Genomic DNA, 16,584 nt, shown 5'->3' on the forward strand with positions numbered 1-16,584 from the left:
AAAGAGCGATCATTTCTCCACCCCGAGTGTAACACTCCCAAGAGTAGAGAAATTCCTTTCTCTCTATATTCGTCAGATAGAGAGATTGCTTCCAGGGAACTCCGGCCAGAAAGTAAAAAAAAAAAAAAAAAAAAACGATACAAACGAGACGCCATGAAAATGGTGAGATCAAATCTTCATGGGTTTTACATCATGCCTGGGGTTTAATTTAGGCTCTAAGTGGCGGTAAAGTCGCCAATAAATCGATGCTTGCCGTTGACTCACTTAGTAGAGCCATAAAATATAAATATATATATATATATGGGAACGTACCTTAGACTGCCGTGCGAAGCTCAAGGGATGACGGGAAATGCTACACTACATACCAACATACCTGCATACGCATACATACATACGAGAACATACGAGCATACAACCATAGACATGACGGCCAACAAAAAAGCACGCATACCAACAAACATAAACATGCATACCCAAAAACATACCTACATCACATGCTAGCAACCATAACCCAAACCCTAAACATAAACATGCAAACAAACCAACACAAGCAAACATACATACCCTACAACCAAACAAACTCATACGAACCAGCACATACATACATACACAAAACCAAGAAGAGGTCCAGGTAAACACACAAACACACAGACCCACAAATGCAAAACAAACAACAACCTACTCGTCTATTCTAATTCTAGTCCTCCACGTAAGCCTATCAGAAGTCATGTCCTCGGTCAATAAAAGTTCCTTCAAGTCGAGCTTAATTCTATCATCCCACCTACGAGTAGGTCTACCCCTTATCCTTACTCCGTCAACCGTCAGTGCCTCGATTCTCCTAACAGGTGCAGTAGGGGGTCGCCTCTTCACATGTCCAAACCATCGAAGTCGTTCTTCTCTTAGCTTGTCGATGATGCTTCTGACTTTCAGGTTCTCCCTAAAAATGCTATTTGGGATCATATCTAGCATTGTTTTACCGCATATCCACCTCAGCATCCTCATCTCTGCCACCTCCATCCTTCTCTCTTGTGCCTTCGTCATTGGCCAACATTCTGATCCATATAGCATAGCAGGTCTAATTGCCACCTTGTAAAATTTCCCTTTCAGCTTTAGAGGGATCTTCTTGTCGCATAAGACCCCAGTCGCTGCCCTCCATTTCATCCACCCTACTTTAATACGGTGTGTCACGTCTTCATCGATCCTCCCCGATTTGTGGAGCATCGAGCCTAGGTATCTAAACGAGGTTTGCGGATGCAAGATCTGGTCTCCAATGCAGATGTTCACTCCATCCTCTTGTTCAATGATCCTATCAAAATCACATCTAAGATATTCCGTCTTTTGTCTACTAATTAGTAAACCATTACTTTCTAAGGCCACTCTCCATTGCTCCAGTCTTCTATTAAGCTCCTCCTTAGATTCGGCCACAAGCACAATATCATCGGCAAAGATCAAGCACCAAGGGATACACTCTTGTATCCCTCGAGAAAGCTCATCAAGGATCAAAGCAAAAAGAAAAGGGCTGAGGGCCGAACCTTGATGCAAGCCTACTTCTATTGGGAAGACTTCGGTACTTCCAACCGGCGTTCGAACGCAAGACTTCGCCCCATCGTACATATCCCTAATAACACTAATATATGTACTCGGGATACTTCTACCATTAAGGGTCTTCCAAATCAAGTTTCGTGGAACGCAATCATAGGCCTTTTCCAAGTCTAAGAAAACCATCTCCAAGTTCTTTTGTTTTTCTCTATACTTCTCCATTAGGTTCCTAATAATATGGATTGCCTCCATCGACGAGCGCCCTGGCATGAAACCAAATTGGTTTTCCGAAACATTTGTTTCGCTTCGCATTCTAGTCTCAATCACTCTCTCCCAAAGCTTCATAGTATGGCTAAGTAGTTTTATGCCTCTATAGTTGCTGCAGCTTTGAGCGTCCCCCTTGTTCTTATAGATGGGGATAGTCTCGCTCACCCTCCACTCCATAGGCATTTTAGAGCTTCGAAGCGTCTTGTTTAAAAGGCAAGTCAACCACCTAACACCATCATCTCCAAGGCACCGCCACGCCTCAATAGGGATCTGGTCTGGCCCCACAGCTTTATTTCTCCCCATCTTTCGTAGTGCCAATCTTACTTCCTCTTCGTTGATCCTCTCACACTCTATGTTGTTCCGGAACTGATCTCTATCAGAGCCTAGCAACTCTTCGTAACGCTGAGATCTTCCCCCAGTGAAAAGAGATGAGAAATACTCTTCCCATCTTTTCCTAATTTCGTCTTCCTTTACTAGGGTTTGACCACCTTCATTTTTGATAAACTTGATGTTATCTAGATCCCTGCGCCTTCGCTCCCTAGCTTTGGCTATTCTATATATATCATTTGCTCCCTCTTTGGAGTTTAGTTTCATGTACAAATCTTCGTATGCCTTTTCTTTTGCACGAGCTACAGCCTTCTTAGCTTCTCTTTTGGCTTCTTTATATCTCTCTAAAACCCTAAGTCTATTAACCGGAGTCCCCTCTTGACAAGAGATGAGCTCCCTAAACCTTAGTTGTTTGATCTCGACTTTGCTTTGAACCTCGTCGTTAAGCCACCATGATTCTCTATCAGATTTATGTCCTCTCGATGTTCCTAGTGCCACACCTAAGGCTTCCTTGGCTACTTCTCTAATGGTGGACGCTAGACAATTCCACATCTGGTCAGCATCATTCTGGGGTCCCTGATAAGGCTAAAAAGGAACATATATTTCATAGCAAAATCCCCCAAGAAAGACAAGATTTTAGTTGCAATTGTTCCATTTTCGAGTAATATTTGTTTATTTTAAATAAGTGCGAAGACAAAAGGCGAAAACGAAGATTTGAAGACGCAAAGGTCCAAAAAGCTCAAAAGTACAAGATACAATCAAAAAGGTTCAAATTATTGATGAAGAACGTCTAAAAATGACAAGAGTACAAGTTACAAAACGCAAAGTACACGATATAAAATTGTACGAAAGGACGTTCGAAAATCCGGAACTGGGACATGAACCAACTCTCAACGCTCGACGCAACGGTGTAAAAATTACAAGTCAACTATGCACAAGAATAAAATATAATATTTAAATAATTCATAATAAGAATAATATTAAATAATAAAAAGTTGTTAATTGAGCATAGTTCAGGGGTCGTAAATGAAAATTTGAATTCTAATTTTCCTATAAAAGGAACGATATGTTCGATGAATTAGAGAGAGAGATTTTTTACGATCTTTTTTTTCTTTCTATCTTTTTCTTATTTTTCTATATCAAATATCAATATCTATATTTATAATTCTCTATCATAATGTTAATGTAATCAGATATAACAATAATCTTAATTTTAATTTTAAATTATGATAATAATAAGATTTATGATAGAGATCGTTTGAGTGTGTAAGTCGAAATTCTGTCCGTGTAACGCTACGCTATTTTTAATCATTGTAAGTTATGTTCAACCTTTTTACATTAATGTCTCGTAGCTAAGTCGTTATTATGCTTATTTAAAATGAAGTAATCATGATGTTGGGCTAATTACTAAAATTGGGTAATTGGGCTTTGTACCATAATTGGGGTTTGAACAAAAGAACGACACTTGTGGAAATTGAACTATGGGCTATTAATAGATGGGGGGTATTGTCTAATTGAGTGACAACTCATTGGAGTCTGTCGAACCTATCTTCAAATTAATTAACCTAATAATTAATAATGATTATGGTTGTCCTATTTAGTGATGTTCATATGGAATCTGTTATAATCATTTAATTAATCAATTGGGTTGGGTAATTGATTATTCATTCTGATCAAGTGGATGAATTAATATTCATAAACTAATTAAAACAGGGGTGGATTACATACAGTGATAACTGATGTAATTGTTGACAGAAGTGATAACTGCGTCACAGTTTAAATCCTTAATCAGTTGGAATATTTGACTTCGGGTATAAGGGTAATTTGACGAGGATACTCGCACTTTATATTTATGACCGATGGACTATTATGGACAAAAACCAGATAGACGTATCAAATAAACCAGGACAAAGGACAATTAACCCATGGTAATAAATTAAAATCAACACGTCAAACATCATGATTACGGAAGTTTAAATAAGCATAATTCTTTTATTATATTTCTCATCGTATCTTTATTTACTGTCATTTTATTACTCGCAATTTTATTTTCTGTCATTTTATTTATCGCAATTTATTTTACGCACTTTAATTTTTGTCATTTATTTTTACGCTTAAAATCGACAAACCGGTCATTAAACGGTAAAACCCCCATTTTATAATAACACTACTACTTATTTATATATATATTTTTACAAATAAACTTAATAATATAGCGTTAACTTCACCAGCTCCCTGTGGAACGAACCGGACTTACTAAAAACTACACTACTCTACGATTAGGTACACTGCCTATAGTGTTGTAGCAAGGTTTAGGTATATCCCATCCGTAAATTAATAAAACTTGTGTCATATTTTGTAGTATTTTGTATTAAAAATAATACTATTTCGTACCCTCACGCTACATCATCAGTCCCATTTCCACTTCTGCACCAAATCTTCCTACAACAGCAGTTTTAAAAGTCTCTGCCTTCTCACCGCTCAGCTTCTTCCACCGGATTTTAGGTTGGACGAATCTGACACTCTTGGTGACTCGTCTCTGGGTAACCAGATCCATGACCACCAGTCTGTGTTGGGAGGAGCATGTCAATTCATTCAGGACCTTACAGTCCCTACATGTCCTAAAATCCCCTTTGCGAAGTAACAAATAGTCAATCTGGGTGCTATGACCCCCGCTGTGAAAAGTCGCTAATTGAGCTTCCGTCTTCTTGAAAAATGAATTCACCACAACCAGATCGTGAGCAACTGCAAATTCGAGAATAGAGAACCCTTCTTCATTTCTTACTCCATACCCAAAGCCTCCGTGGGCACCCGGGTAACCCTCGACATCTGTTCCTATATGACCATTTAGATCTCCACCAATAAGTAAACGATGGTCCGGGGGGCACCTCCTCACAACCTCGTCTAACGATTCCCAAAAGAGTCTCTTTTCAGCTGCTCCCAGGCCCGCATGAGGTGCATAAGCGCTTATGACCGTGTAGGTCACCTCCTGGATAACTAACGTAACCGACATAATTCTATCACTCCGTCTACCCACCTCCACCACATTATTGTTATAGGGTGGGCCTATAATGATACCAACACCGTTTCTAGCTACTCTCGATCCCGAGAACCACAACTTGTAGTCCTTGACCTTAGCCGCCCCTCGACCCTTCCATCTAGTCTCTTGGACACACAAAATGTCCACTTTACGTTTGCGTAAAGTCTCCACTAGTTCATACCGTTTGCCGGTCAGAGTCCCCACATTCCAACTACCTGCTCTAATCCTAACCGGTTTCGCTAACCTATTTCCACTTCTAAGCCCTATGGACCTACCCGCCCCTGAACAAGAAGGACATGACCTCAAGTAACCATGAGAATGCCTAGTGTCTATCTTACCCTATGCAAGTCGAGTAAACCGCAACAAGTGAAAAAATAAAAAAAATAAAAAAATGCTACCTAAAATCAGCACAACCAAAAGTACACTAAAAAAAATATGGAATACCAGTTGTACCAAAATACCACAAATAAGATACAAACGAAGTGAGGAAATAAAGCAGTATGTTTCTATATTAATTTAATATTTAGTTTTATTATGTAAATATGGACTAAAATAAAAAGGTAATACACAAATGAAATAAATTAAAATATATACCAGTAAAATACCACCATACGTTAACAGTAGAATAGGATATAAATAATAGATACTCCGTATAAATATAGAAATACGTATAGATATAATAGTAGATATAATAAGGATATAGAAGAAAAAGCAATCTAATATGTAAACGGAAACAACAGCATAACATGAAAAGCAGATAGCACAAAAAAGGGAAAGAGGTAACCGGCCGGAAAAATTGATTTCCGGTAGTAAGCGGCGGTGACCGACGGGACCGAGTGGAGCCGTAGAACAGAAACGAAGTTGATTCCTCTGCGAAAAAACAGTCCCTGGCAAGATAGGTTGGCGGTGATATTCCACACGCCGTTAGTTCGTCGGAATAAACCCACCTCCGGCGGTTGCTCCTGGCGGCGCGTGGTAGCTCCGACACCGGCAAGGCTAGTTCGGTTAGGATCCTTAGGATATTACGAGTAAGATGGTGATGGTGGTGACTATTAATTCTCTACTATTGGATTGTTATATACAGGCAAAAATTTGGATGTGATATGATTCTTGTGAACGTTAAGTTTGTACGGAGAGAGAAAATCTTTAATAATAATATAAAAAGTTAATAGTATCAAAAAGATCAATACTTAATCAAAAAATCTTCAAGTTCTAAGTGTTCTTCATAAATTCTATAAGTTCTAGTTTCATAAAATCAAGAATACTCTCAAGTTTACAAGTCTACTTCCAAGCTTTCTAATCCATTTCAAGTGATCATCCAATCTCAAGAAATCTTTCTTATTTACAGTAAGATATCGTTCTAATTCAAGGTAATACTCATATTCAAACTTTGGTTCAATTTCTATAACTATAACAATCTATTTCGAGTGATAATCTTACTTGAACTTGTTTTCGTGTCATGATTCTACTTCAATAACTTTCAAGCCATCCAAGAATCCTTTGAAGCTAGGTAAATTTTTGTCACTTCTAGTTGGTTTACCTACTAAACTTGAGGTAGTAATGATGTTCATAACATCATTCGATTCATATATATAAAACTATCTTATTCGAAGATTTGAACATGTAATCACTAAAACATAGTTTAGTTAATTCTAAACTTGTTCGCAAATAAAGTTAATCCTTCTAACTTGACTTTTAAAATCAACTAAACACATGTTCTATATCTATATGATATGCTAACTTAATGATTTAAAACCTGAAAACACGAAAAACACCGTAAAACTGGACATACGCCGTTGTAGTAACACCGCGGGCTGTTTTGGGTTTGATAATTAAAGACTACGATAAACTTTGATTTAAAAGTTGTTCTTCTGGAAAAATTATTTTTCTTATGAACATGAAACTATATCCAAAAATCATGGTTAAACTCAAAGTGGAAGTATGTTTTTCAAAATGGTCATCAAGATGTCGCTCTTTCGACGGAAATGACTACCTCGTTAAAAAATGACTTGTAATCTGTATTTCCAACTATAAACTTATATTTTTTCTGTTTAGTTTCATAAATTTCAGTTCATTATGAAACCATAGCAACTTGAATCACTCAAAACGGATTTGAAACGAAGAAATGACGGGTAAAACAAAATTGGATAAATTTGCTAGCTTTAACTACGAAAAATTTGTAACAAATCTAGACTAAACATATCCTAATTAATTTATATTGTATTATACATATTATTTAATCTTGGGATACCATAGACATGTATACAATGTTTTGACATATCATATCGACCCATCTATATATATATTTCGGAACAACCATAGACACTCTATATGCAGTAATGTTTGAGTTAGCTATACAGGGTTGAGGTTGATTCAAAAATAATATATATACTTTGAGTTGTGATCTAGCCTGAGACTTGTATACACTGGGTCGTGGATTGATTTGAGATAATATATATTGATTTATTTCAGTACATCTAACTGTGGACAACTAGTTGTAGGTTACTAACGAGGACTGCTAACTTAACAAACTTAAATCATAAAAACGTAATAAAAAATGTTGTGAATATATTTAAATCATACTTTGATATATATGTACATATTTGTTATAGGTTCGTGAATCGACCAGTGGCCAAGTCTTATTTCCAACGAAGGAAAAATATGTGAAAGTGAGTTATAGTCACACTTTTAAAATCTAATATTTTTGAGATGAGAATACATGCAGCTTTATAAATGTTTTACAAAATAGACACAAGTATGCGAAACTACATTCTATGGTTGGATTATTAAACCGAATATTTCCCCTTCAAGTCTGGTAGCCTAAGAATGAGGGAAATGACCCCTAATTGACGCGAATCCTAAAGATAGATCTATGGGCCTAACAAACCCCATTCTGAAATTTGGAATGCTTTAATACTTCGATTTATATGGTGATTGCGATTGCCAATTTATGACATACTTGCGAGTATGCGGGAAATATTCTATATGCATTATGTTAATGTCGGTTACCAGGTGTTCATCATAGAATGATTTTTATACACTTGCGAGTATAAGATTATTGAATAAATGAAATCTTGTGGTCTATTATATTAATTTGATAATATATAGGTTAAACCTATAACTCACCAACATTTTTTGTTGACGTTTTAAGCATGTTTATTCTCAGGTGATTATTAAGAGCTTCCGCTGTTGCATTCTAAAATAAGGACAAGATTTGGAGTCCATGATTGTATGATATTGTGTAAAAACTGCATTCAAGAAACTTATTTCGATGTAATATATCTTTATTGTAAACCATTATGTAATGGTCGTTTGTAAACGGTATTTTAGATTATCATTATTTGATAATCTACGTAATGTTTTTTTTTAAACCTTTATCGATAAAATAAAGGTTATGGTTGTTTTAAAAATGAATGCAGTCTTTGAAAAACGTCTCATATAGAGGTCAAAATCTCGCGACGAAATCAATTAATATGTAATGTTTATAATCTATATGAACGGGACATTTCATACATGCACACGTAAACACACACACACACACACACACACACACATATATATATATATATATATATATATATATATATATATATATATATATATATATATATATATATATATATATATATATATATATATATATAATTTTTATATAAAACTCGCATGTAAACGAAAGTATGAGTAAGTAAGGATCTAAGGATACCTTAGGGTTACTAGATCAAGATTATGTGGTGTTTGATGGTGGAACATGAGCAGCAAAACAGCAGCAGCACGTCGAACCACAAAGGTGGAAAATTGGGTCGATTTTGGTGGGTTTGGATCACGCAACAGCAGCAGCAAGTTGGGGTTGTTTCGTGGGATTTTGCAGCAGCAACAAGGGTGGTTTCGTGGGTGGTGAAGGCTGCAAATCGATGGCAGCAAAAGAAGGGTGGTGGTGTTCGGTTATTTGAGCCGAATGTGGGGTGAGGTGGTGGTGTTGGTTCGTGAATCAAGCAAGAGAGGAGAAGGAGATGTTTGGTTGATTTGTGATTGAAGAGAATGAGCCTAGGGGGTTCTATTTATACTTGTATTTCGGAATCATTAACATACTAGGATTGTTAGATGATAAACTTGAAGATCAAGATTAACTTGGAGAAAAAGCGATTAACATGGAAGAGTTTGAAGTAGATTATAGTTAGGAGTTGTACTAGTCTTTTGCCATCCCATTTCTTTTAATTTATGGGCCGATATATATATATATATATATATATATATATATATATATATATATATATATATATATATATAGGCGCATGATCAATGGGGAAGTAACCAATCGGGGGGAAGCGTGGGGAAGCAAAAAAATTTTTTTTTTTCGTTTTTTTGGAATTTTTTTTTCCGGCATCAAGATCACACGAAAATATGAACATTTAGAAGAGACACTTCGTGATGAATGTTATTATTTAGGCGGGAAAACGATCGACAAAAATAACATTCAAGATAATATTGTTCGTGAAGAATGTTAACGTTTTTTTTCCCATGTTTTGTGAAGTAAAATTTAGCCCGATTTAGAGTTTAGGGTTTAGGGTTTAGGGTTTTGGGTTTATTCCATAAACCCAAAACACCAAACCCTAAACCCTAAACCCTAAACCCTAAGCCGTTCATGTTAAAAATTCAATCTAAATCCTAAATCTAAACCCTAAATCTAAACCCTAAACCCTAAATTTCTAAACCCTAATATCTAAACCCTATAAACCCTAATATCTAAACCCAAATATCTAAACCCCAATAGCTAAAACCTCAACATACGCTCGAAAAACACGATAATTGTTATATATTACTTCTTCGAGCGTTTTTCCGCCAAAATAAAAGCATTTATCACAAAGTGTCTCTACTAAATGTTCATATTTTCATCCCATCTATAATGTTCGTGAACAAATTTTTTTCAAAAAACGAAAAAAAAAGTTTTTGCTTCCCCCCGTTTCCCCCCGATTGGTTACTTCCCTCTTGATCCTACCACTATATATATATATATATATATATATATATATATATATATATATATATATATATATATATATATATATATATATATATATATATATATATATATATTATTTATTTTATTAATTATAAAACATATACACATAATATAGCATTTTATATTATATACGTATAGATATATATATATATCACGTAAAACATAAAATGTATTGTACAAATAGAAGCGAGATTGTGAGGGTAGTCATACAATAGTAGCCAAACAATATTTATTATGGGGAAATATTAGCTGCATTGTTATCTCATTCTTGTTTGACAATACCGGGTTTGACCACACCCTTTGAAAGTTATCTTTCTCAAATTCGACTTCAACAAATTTTAGTGACCATTATCTAGTTTCCATTTTTATATAGATAAATTAAGTTTTATAATCATGCAACGCTAGTTAATGCCAAACTTTATGCCAAAATTGTTTAAATGTATACAAGCTCAATATTAATGAATGATATCGAACTAAAAAAAGTGATCATGTTCAATCTTAATTTAGAAAATACATTTGAGAATGACATAACAAAGTATACAATGAGTTCAATCTTAAATAGGTAGAGGAATACATCGAGTTCAATCTTAACATGTACCAACACATGTAATTATTTAACGAAACAAATTAATCGGCGTTAAGATTAGGACTACCATTGTACATTTAAAAATCATAGGGGCTACCAGTATATTTGTTTTTTAAAAAATGATTACCGGTATGATTTTGGATAAATAGAGACCACTGATATAATTAACTCTTTATTAAAAACTTAAATATTGATATTTAGATAAATTTATAACTATGAACTTCAACTACTGATTGAGATTATTATTTATTATTCGGGTCTCTTCAAATTGTATATATAATCATTTCTGAAAAAATAGGTTCGGATCCGAGTATAGGCTCGGGTGCTGCGTGTCCGGCTCGGGTTAGGTGCATGGGCTCTGGTTTACTCTTCCTCAACCTTCAATTTCAAATTAAAAATTTTCAATTTAGTCCCCCCACTCTCAATTGTCCGCTTTTAGTGCTCGCCCGTTTTTCATTTACACCCCTCCGTTATTTACGATTTACCCCCTCTTACTTTTTTGTCCGCTTTTAATGTTCGCGTAGTTTTTATTTACGATTTATTCTCTCCTACTTTTTTGTTTGCTTTTAGTCCTCACACTTTTTTAATTTACGATTTACTCCCTATTACTTTTTTTGGTCCTATTTTTTTCCAACTTTCTACAAAAACAATAGCGGCAGCGCGCTGAAACTCTCGCTGCGAAGCGCGAACCACCATGCTTGTTAGCTATCAAATTGAATTTGAATATTAAATACTAAATATTAAATATTAATATGACTATTATTAATATTAATATTAATATTAATTAATATTAATATTAATATATTAATATGTTCAATTAAGTTCAGTATGTTGGGGCCTAGGAAGTACGAACTCTAAACTAAGACCCATGACATTCAGGCCCGTTGGACTCAATATTACGTGGCCCACTAGCCTACTTACGAAACCCGGTTAGGCTCCACATTGTGTTGTAAACCGCCCGGTTTACTGTCAGCATCTTCAGTGAGAGATGAACTGATGCTCTTAGTCGAAAGTTTCAGTAGGAAAAATTAGGGCACACTTTCTCCCCCAGTTTTATCATCTGTCTAAAGTGAAATACAATAATTATAGAATGCCGTTTATTTCTAAAATTCAAAGACAAACAGATTACAATCTCATCCCTTCAAGTTGCCCAATCGTAATCGACAATGGCGCCTCATATTTCAGAATTGGGTAAAATTCAATTGTGTTTATTCACATTTTTATTTATTTAAAGCTCAATTTTACTTTGTATCATCAATTACTTAAATTATCATGTGTACTGTTGATATGAATTTTGATAATTAATGATTCGTGTCTGGTTATTTGTTATAGATGGGCAGGAGAGAGTGAACCTAGAATTATTTTCCGAAATATCGTTCAGAGACCGCGTCATAAAATTACTGGTATTTTAACTTATATAATTAATTAAATAATTAATAATTAATAAAGAACCATCTATTTTGCAGTAGGACTTGACATTTAAGTAGTAGCTGATTTTTAGGTTTGATAATGTAGGTGAAACGATAACGATCGTTGGTGACCATGATCCTGCGCTGTTGAGGTACTTTGATTGCACGCGTTCAGGACCACGTTCAGCGTTTGATAATGATGTTGTTTTCCAGTTTGAGATTATGGAATATGTAAGCTTGATTCAGTTTCAACTTTAGTTATAATTATTTGTATTAACAGTTGCACTTTGAAATTTGTTATGTGCCACATATTAGTATATTCGTTTTCAAATAGTGTTTTCCCTCTCCATACGCATGCGTCTAAAAACAGCAAGTAGGATATGTTGATAATGCCCTCTGTATATATTGTAAATTTCATGATAGTTTTGATCCCTCGCTTATACTAAATGTGTCTTCAAACTATGCTTTCATCTTTAATCTTCAAATTCTATGTTTTTGTGTTTTCTCTCCATGTACGTATTTACTTGAGCTTACCGTTTAGTGAACGATTTCCAATTCACTCCATTGCTTTGTAGATTCTTGACTTTGCATTCGATAGATTGGGGGCAGACGAATCTCCGGTACATTTTCCTACCAATTTTTATTTTTTTTTTGTCATAAATTCCCGTGCGTTTTTTTTTTTTTTGACTAATTTTGTATCTTTTATTTCGCCATTCATGGCAGGACAGATTAATCATCCTATCCTCATTACCGAATGTCCATGCAACCCAGTACACTCGCGTAGTAAAATGGCTGAACTGTTGTTTGAGACATATGGGGTTCCTTCTATAGGTATGATTACGCCAAATTCTGTTTTTTAGCCATCACTTATGACACTTCTATTTTTTCATACTTATATACCATGTTATAACTGACATGCTGTCGCAGCGTTCGGAGTTGCTGCAGCTTTTAGCTATACGTACAATCAAAAACTTGGAATTTGTGATAGAGACGGTCTTGCAATTTGCTCAGGGTTTACCACAAGCCATGTGATCCCAGTATGCAATTCATCTTTATGATTTCTGTATGTCATTTTGTTTGTCATTTGCAGACTATTTAACAATACTATTTTACTGTGTGCATTCAGTTTATTAATGGAGAGCCAGTTTATGAAGTATGCTGTCGTACCAATGTGGGTGGTTACCATGTCACCGATTACCTAAAGCAACTTCTGTCTCTAAAGTATCCCCATCATATGTGAGAACATTTTTTTTTTTTGTAATAAATTTTTGAACTCTGAAGGGTAATTTTGACATTTTTTCATTCTTTCAATATAATGTACCCCCAGCATATGTGAGAACATCTTTTTTCCCTTTTTTTTTGTAATAAAGATTGGAACTTTGAAGGGTATCTTTGACATTTTTTCATTTTTCAATCTAAAGTACCCCCAGCATATGCAAGAACATCTTTTTTCTAATAAAGTTTGGAACTTTGAAGGGGGTATCATTGACATTTTTCAATTTCCTCAAAACAGGTTGAGGCTTACATGGGAGAAGGTAGAAGATTTAAAGATGGAACATTGCTATATTGCCCCAGATTATGCTTCTGAAGTTAGATTATTTCAGGCATTATACTAATCTCTCTAACTCTGTATCCTGTAATTTTATGAATATTTTTTGTGTTTATATATTTCAAACATAAGCTATATATAACAGAAAGGGACAAAAGAAGCGGAAGAGAAAACAAGATGTTGGCAACTTCCATGGACACCAGCACCAGTTGAAGAACCACCTTCAGAAGAAGAGATTGCAAGAAAAGCCGCTTTAAAAGAACGACAGGGTCAACGGTTACGAGAAATGGCCGAGGCTAAAAAAACTTCAAAAATAAATGAATTGGAAAATGAATTAAAGGGTTTAGAATTTCTTATACACCAACTTAAAAATGTAAACGGAAACGATATTCCATCTTTCTTGGCTGAAACTGGTTATGTCTCTAAGCAAGAAATCGAATCTGCTATTGTCAAAGTAACACAATCGCTAAGAAAAGCTAAGGGCGAGCAAGATGAAATTGAGGAGAAACCTGATATTCCTAATACAGAAAAATATACACTTACTGATGTTCCTGATAACATGCTTGCACCTGAACAGGTATTCTATATTTTTGCAGTTTTTAACCTGTTAGCACCTTCAACAGTCAGTCACTAGTTTTATTCTATAATGGTTGACTAATAGGTAAAGGAAAAGAAAAGGCAAGTATTTCTGAAAATGACATCAGAAGGAAGGCAGAAAGCAAAACAGAAGCGTTTGGAAGAAGAGTTAGAACGGGAAAGACGTAACAAGGAAGATGAACAGAGGCGCCTGTATGCTGTTTGGTTTCTTATGGCTTTCTTTAGAGGTTCCAAGATGGGCGGGTTGGGTCATGGGCTTAAGCGAGTACTCTTTTAGCATGGGTCTGAACTGGCTGGATTGGATTGGGTTGACCTGCAAAAATATAATGCTTTGATATTTTTATTGCATACACAATTATATGTAAATGGGTCAAAATTTCCACCTAGTCTAGCCTTCATTTTTTACACATAAGAAGACATGAATGAAGTTACCAACTTTTTAATTCAAGTAATTTTCTACTTGTGTAGAGAAAACCCGGAGCTTTATATGGAGCAGTTACGGGTCAAATACCGAGATCTGTGTGAGAAAGTTGACCAGCGAAAACGACTAAAGACAAATGGTAACAATGGAAGTGAAAACAACAATGGAACGGGTGGTGTTGGACGCGGGGAGAGACTGAATGCTGCACAGAAAGAGAGAATGCGTTTATTGACAACTGCAGCTTTTGATAGAGGGAAGGGTGAGGATACTTTTGGAATCAAAGATGAAGATTGGCAGTTATATAAAAAGATGAGCAAAGATAATGATGATGAGGATGAGGGACCCAATGAGGATGAGGCTGAGCTGGCACGTGTCGCTATCAAACTCCGGGTTTGTTTTCATTCTCTTTACAAAAGTTGCATTTTTCAAGAGTAATCTTTCAGTCTGTTTGACCCCGGTGACCATATGTCCCATACTCTCATCTATTCCTTATTTACACTGTTCTAGTAAATGGGTCAAAATTGCCACCACTAGCTTAAAAAAATTTAACAATTTGTATATCTTATTCTTTCCGAAATGCCCCATTTGTGAACATTCTTTAGGTATATCAAAAACTTTTTACTATGTTTTTATGTTTCAGCTATATTTTATAATTTGTATAGTGTGGAATATGCATATCTGGGCTTATGAACTTTCAACTGAACTCGACCTAGGCCACTATAATAAACGTTAACTATAGTGCTATGAAATGACCATTGTACCCTTAGTTATGGAACTGACTTGAATTCCCTTTATTAACAGGAAATAGACCCAACATTTATTCCGAAATCAGAAGCGGGCCCGTCTGGCACTGAACCACCACGCTTACGTCCATTAACAAATGAAGATTTTCAGATACTAATTGGCGTTGAAAGATTCAGGTGTCCCGAAATTCTTTTTCACCCAAACTTAGTTGGTATCGAACAGGCGGGATTAGATGAGATGGCGGGTATATCATTACGAAGGTTGCGAGCCAAAAGTCAAAGTTTGGAAGAGAGCAAGAATTTGACCAATTCAGTTCTTATAACTGGCGGGAGCTGTCTTTATCCTGGGATGAGTGAACGTTTGGAGGCTGGTATTCGTATGATAAGGCCATGTGGGACCCCTATTAAGATCCTTAGAGCATCAGATTGCGTCCTTGATGCGTGGCGCGGGGCTGCTTCTTTTGCATCTACTAAGCATTTTCCGCAACAGGTTTTTAACAGAACAGATTATTATGAGAAAGGTGAAAATTGGCTTCGTGGATATCAATTTAAGTACACATATTAGGTGGACTTACAGTTACTAAAATTTTAGGTGATCAGTAATCAGTATGAGAGTTGATTGTTAATATTCACTCTGGAATTATACTCTGTATCATGTATGTACGTTATTCTAAGAGTATTTGACATTTTCTTGTAATTGTTCGGGTCATATTTCTTTTATCATGAGTCTGTATCATGTTCATGTGTATGGCTGATGCACTATAATTCTTTCATAATTCGTATTCTTACATTTCATATAACATGATGCCGCATACTATCGACCCATCTATATATATATTTCGGAACAACCATAGACACTCTATATGCAGTAATGTTTGAGTTAGCTATACAGGGTTGAGGTTGATTCAAAAATAATATATATATTTTGAGTTGTGATCTAGCCTAAGACTTGTATACACTGGGTCGTGGATTGATTTGAAATAATATATATTGATTTATTTCAGTACATCTAACTGTGGACAACTAGTTGTAGGTTACTAACGAGGACTGCTAACTTAACAAACTTAAATCATAAAAACGTAATAA

General features: G+C 35.3%; 1 protein-coding gene across 1 annotated transcript; it reads left to right on the forward strand.

The window, feature by feature from the left end:
* Positions 1-11,840: 11,840 nt before the first annotated feature.
* LOC139866217 (actin-related protein 5-like) lies at positions 11,841-16,198 on the forward strand. The gene is made up of 12 exons (XM_071854368.1): positions 11,841-11,970; positions 12,112-12,182; positions 12,295-12,419; positions 12,764-12,808; positions 12,917-13,019; positions 13,116-13,225; positions 13,315-13,424; positions 13,702-13,792; positions 13,883-14,314; positions 14,399-14,526; positions 14,803-15,145; positions 15,557-16,198. The coding sequence occupies exons 1-12, from the start codon at positions 11,870-11,872 to the stop codon at positions 16,061-16,063; spliced, it is 2,166 nt and encodes a 721-aa protein (XP_071710469.1). The 5' UTR covers positions 11,841-11,869; the 3' UTR covers positions 16,064-16,198.
* Positions 16,199-16,584: the final 386 nt, after the last annotated feature.

Source organism: Rutidosis leptorrhynchoides, chromosome 9 (assembly GCF_046630445.1).
Source record: "Rutidosis leptorrhynchoides isolate AG116_Rl617_1_P2 chromosome 9, CSIRO_AGI_Rlap_v1, whole genome shotgun sequence".
Taxonomy (NCBI): Eukaryota; Viridiplantae; Streptophyta; class Magnoliopsida; order Asterales; family Asteraceae; genus Rutidosis; species Rutidosis leptorrhynchoides.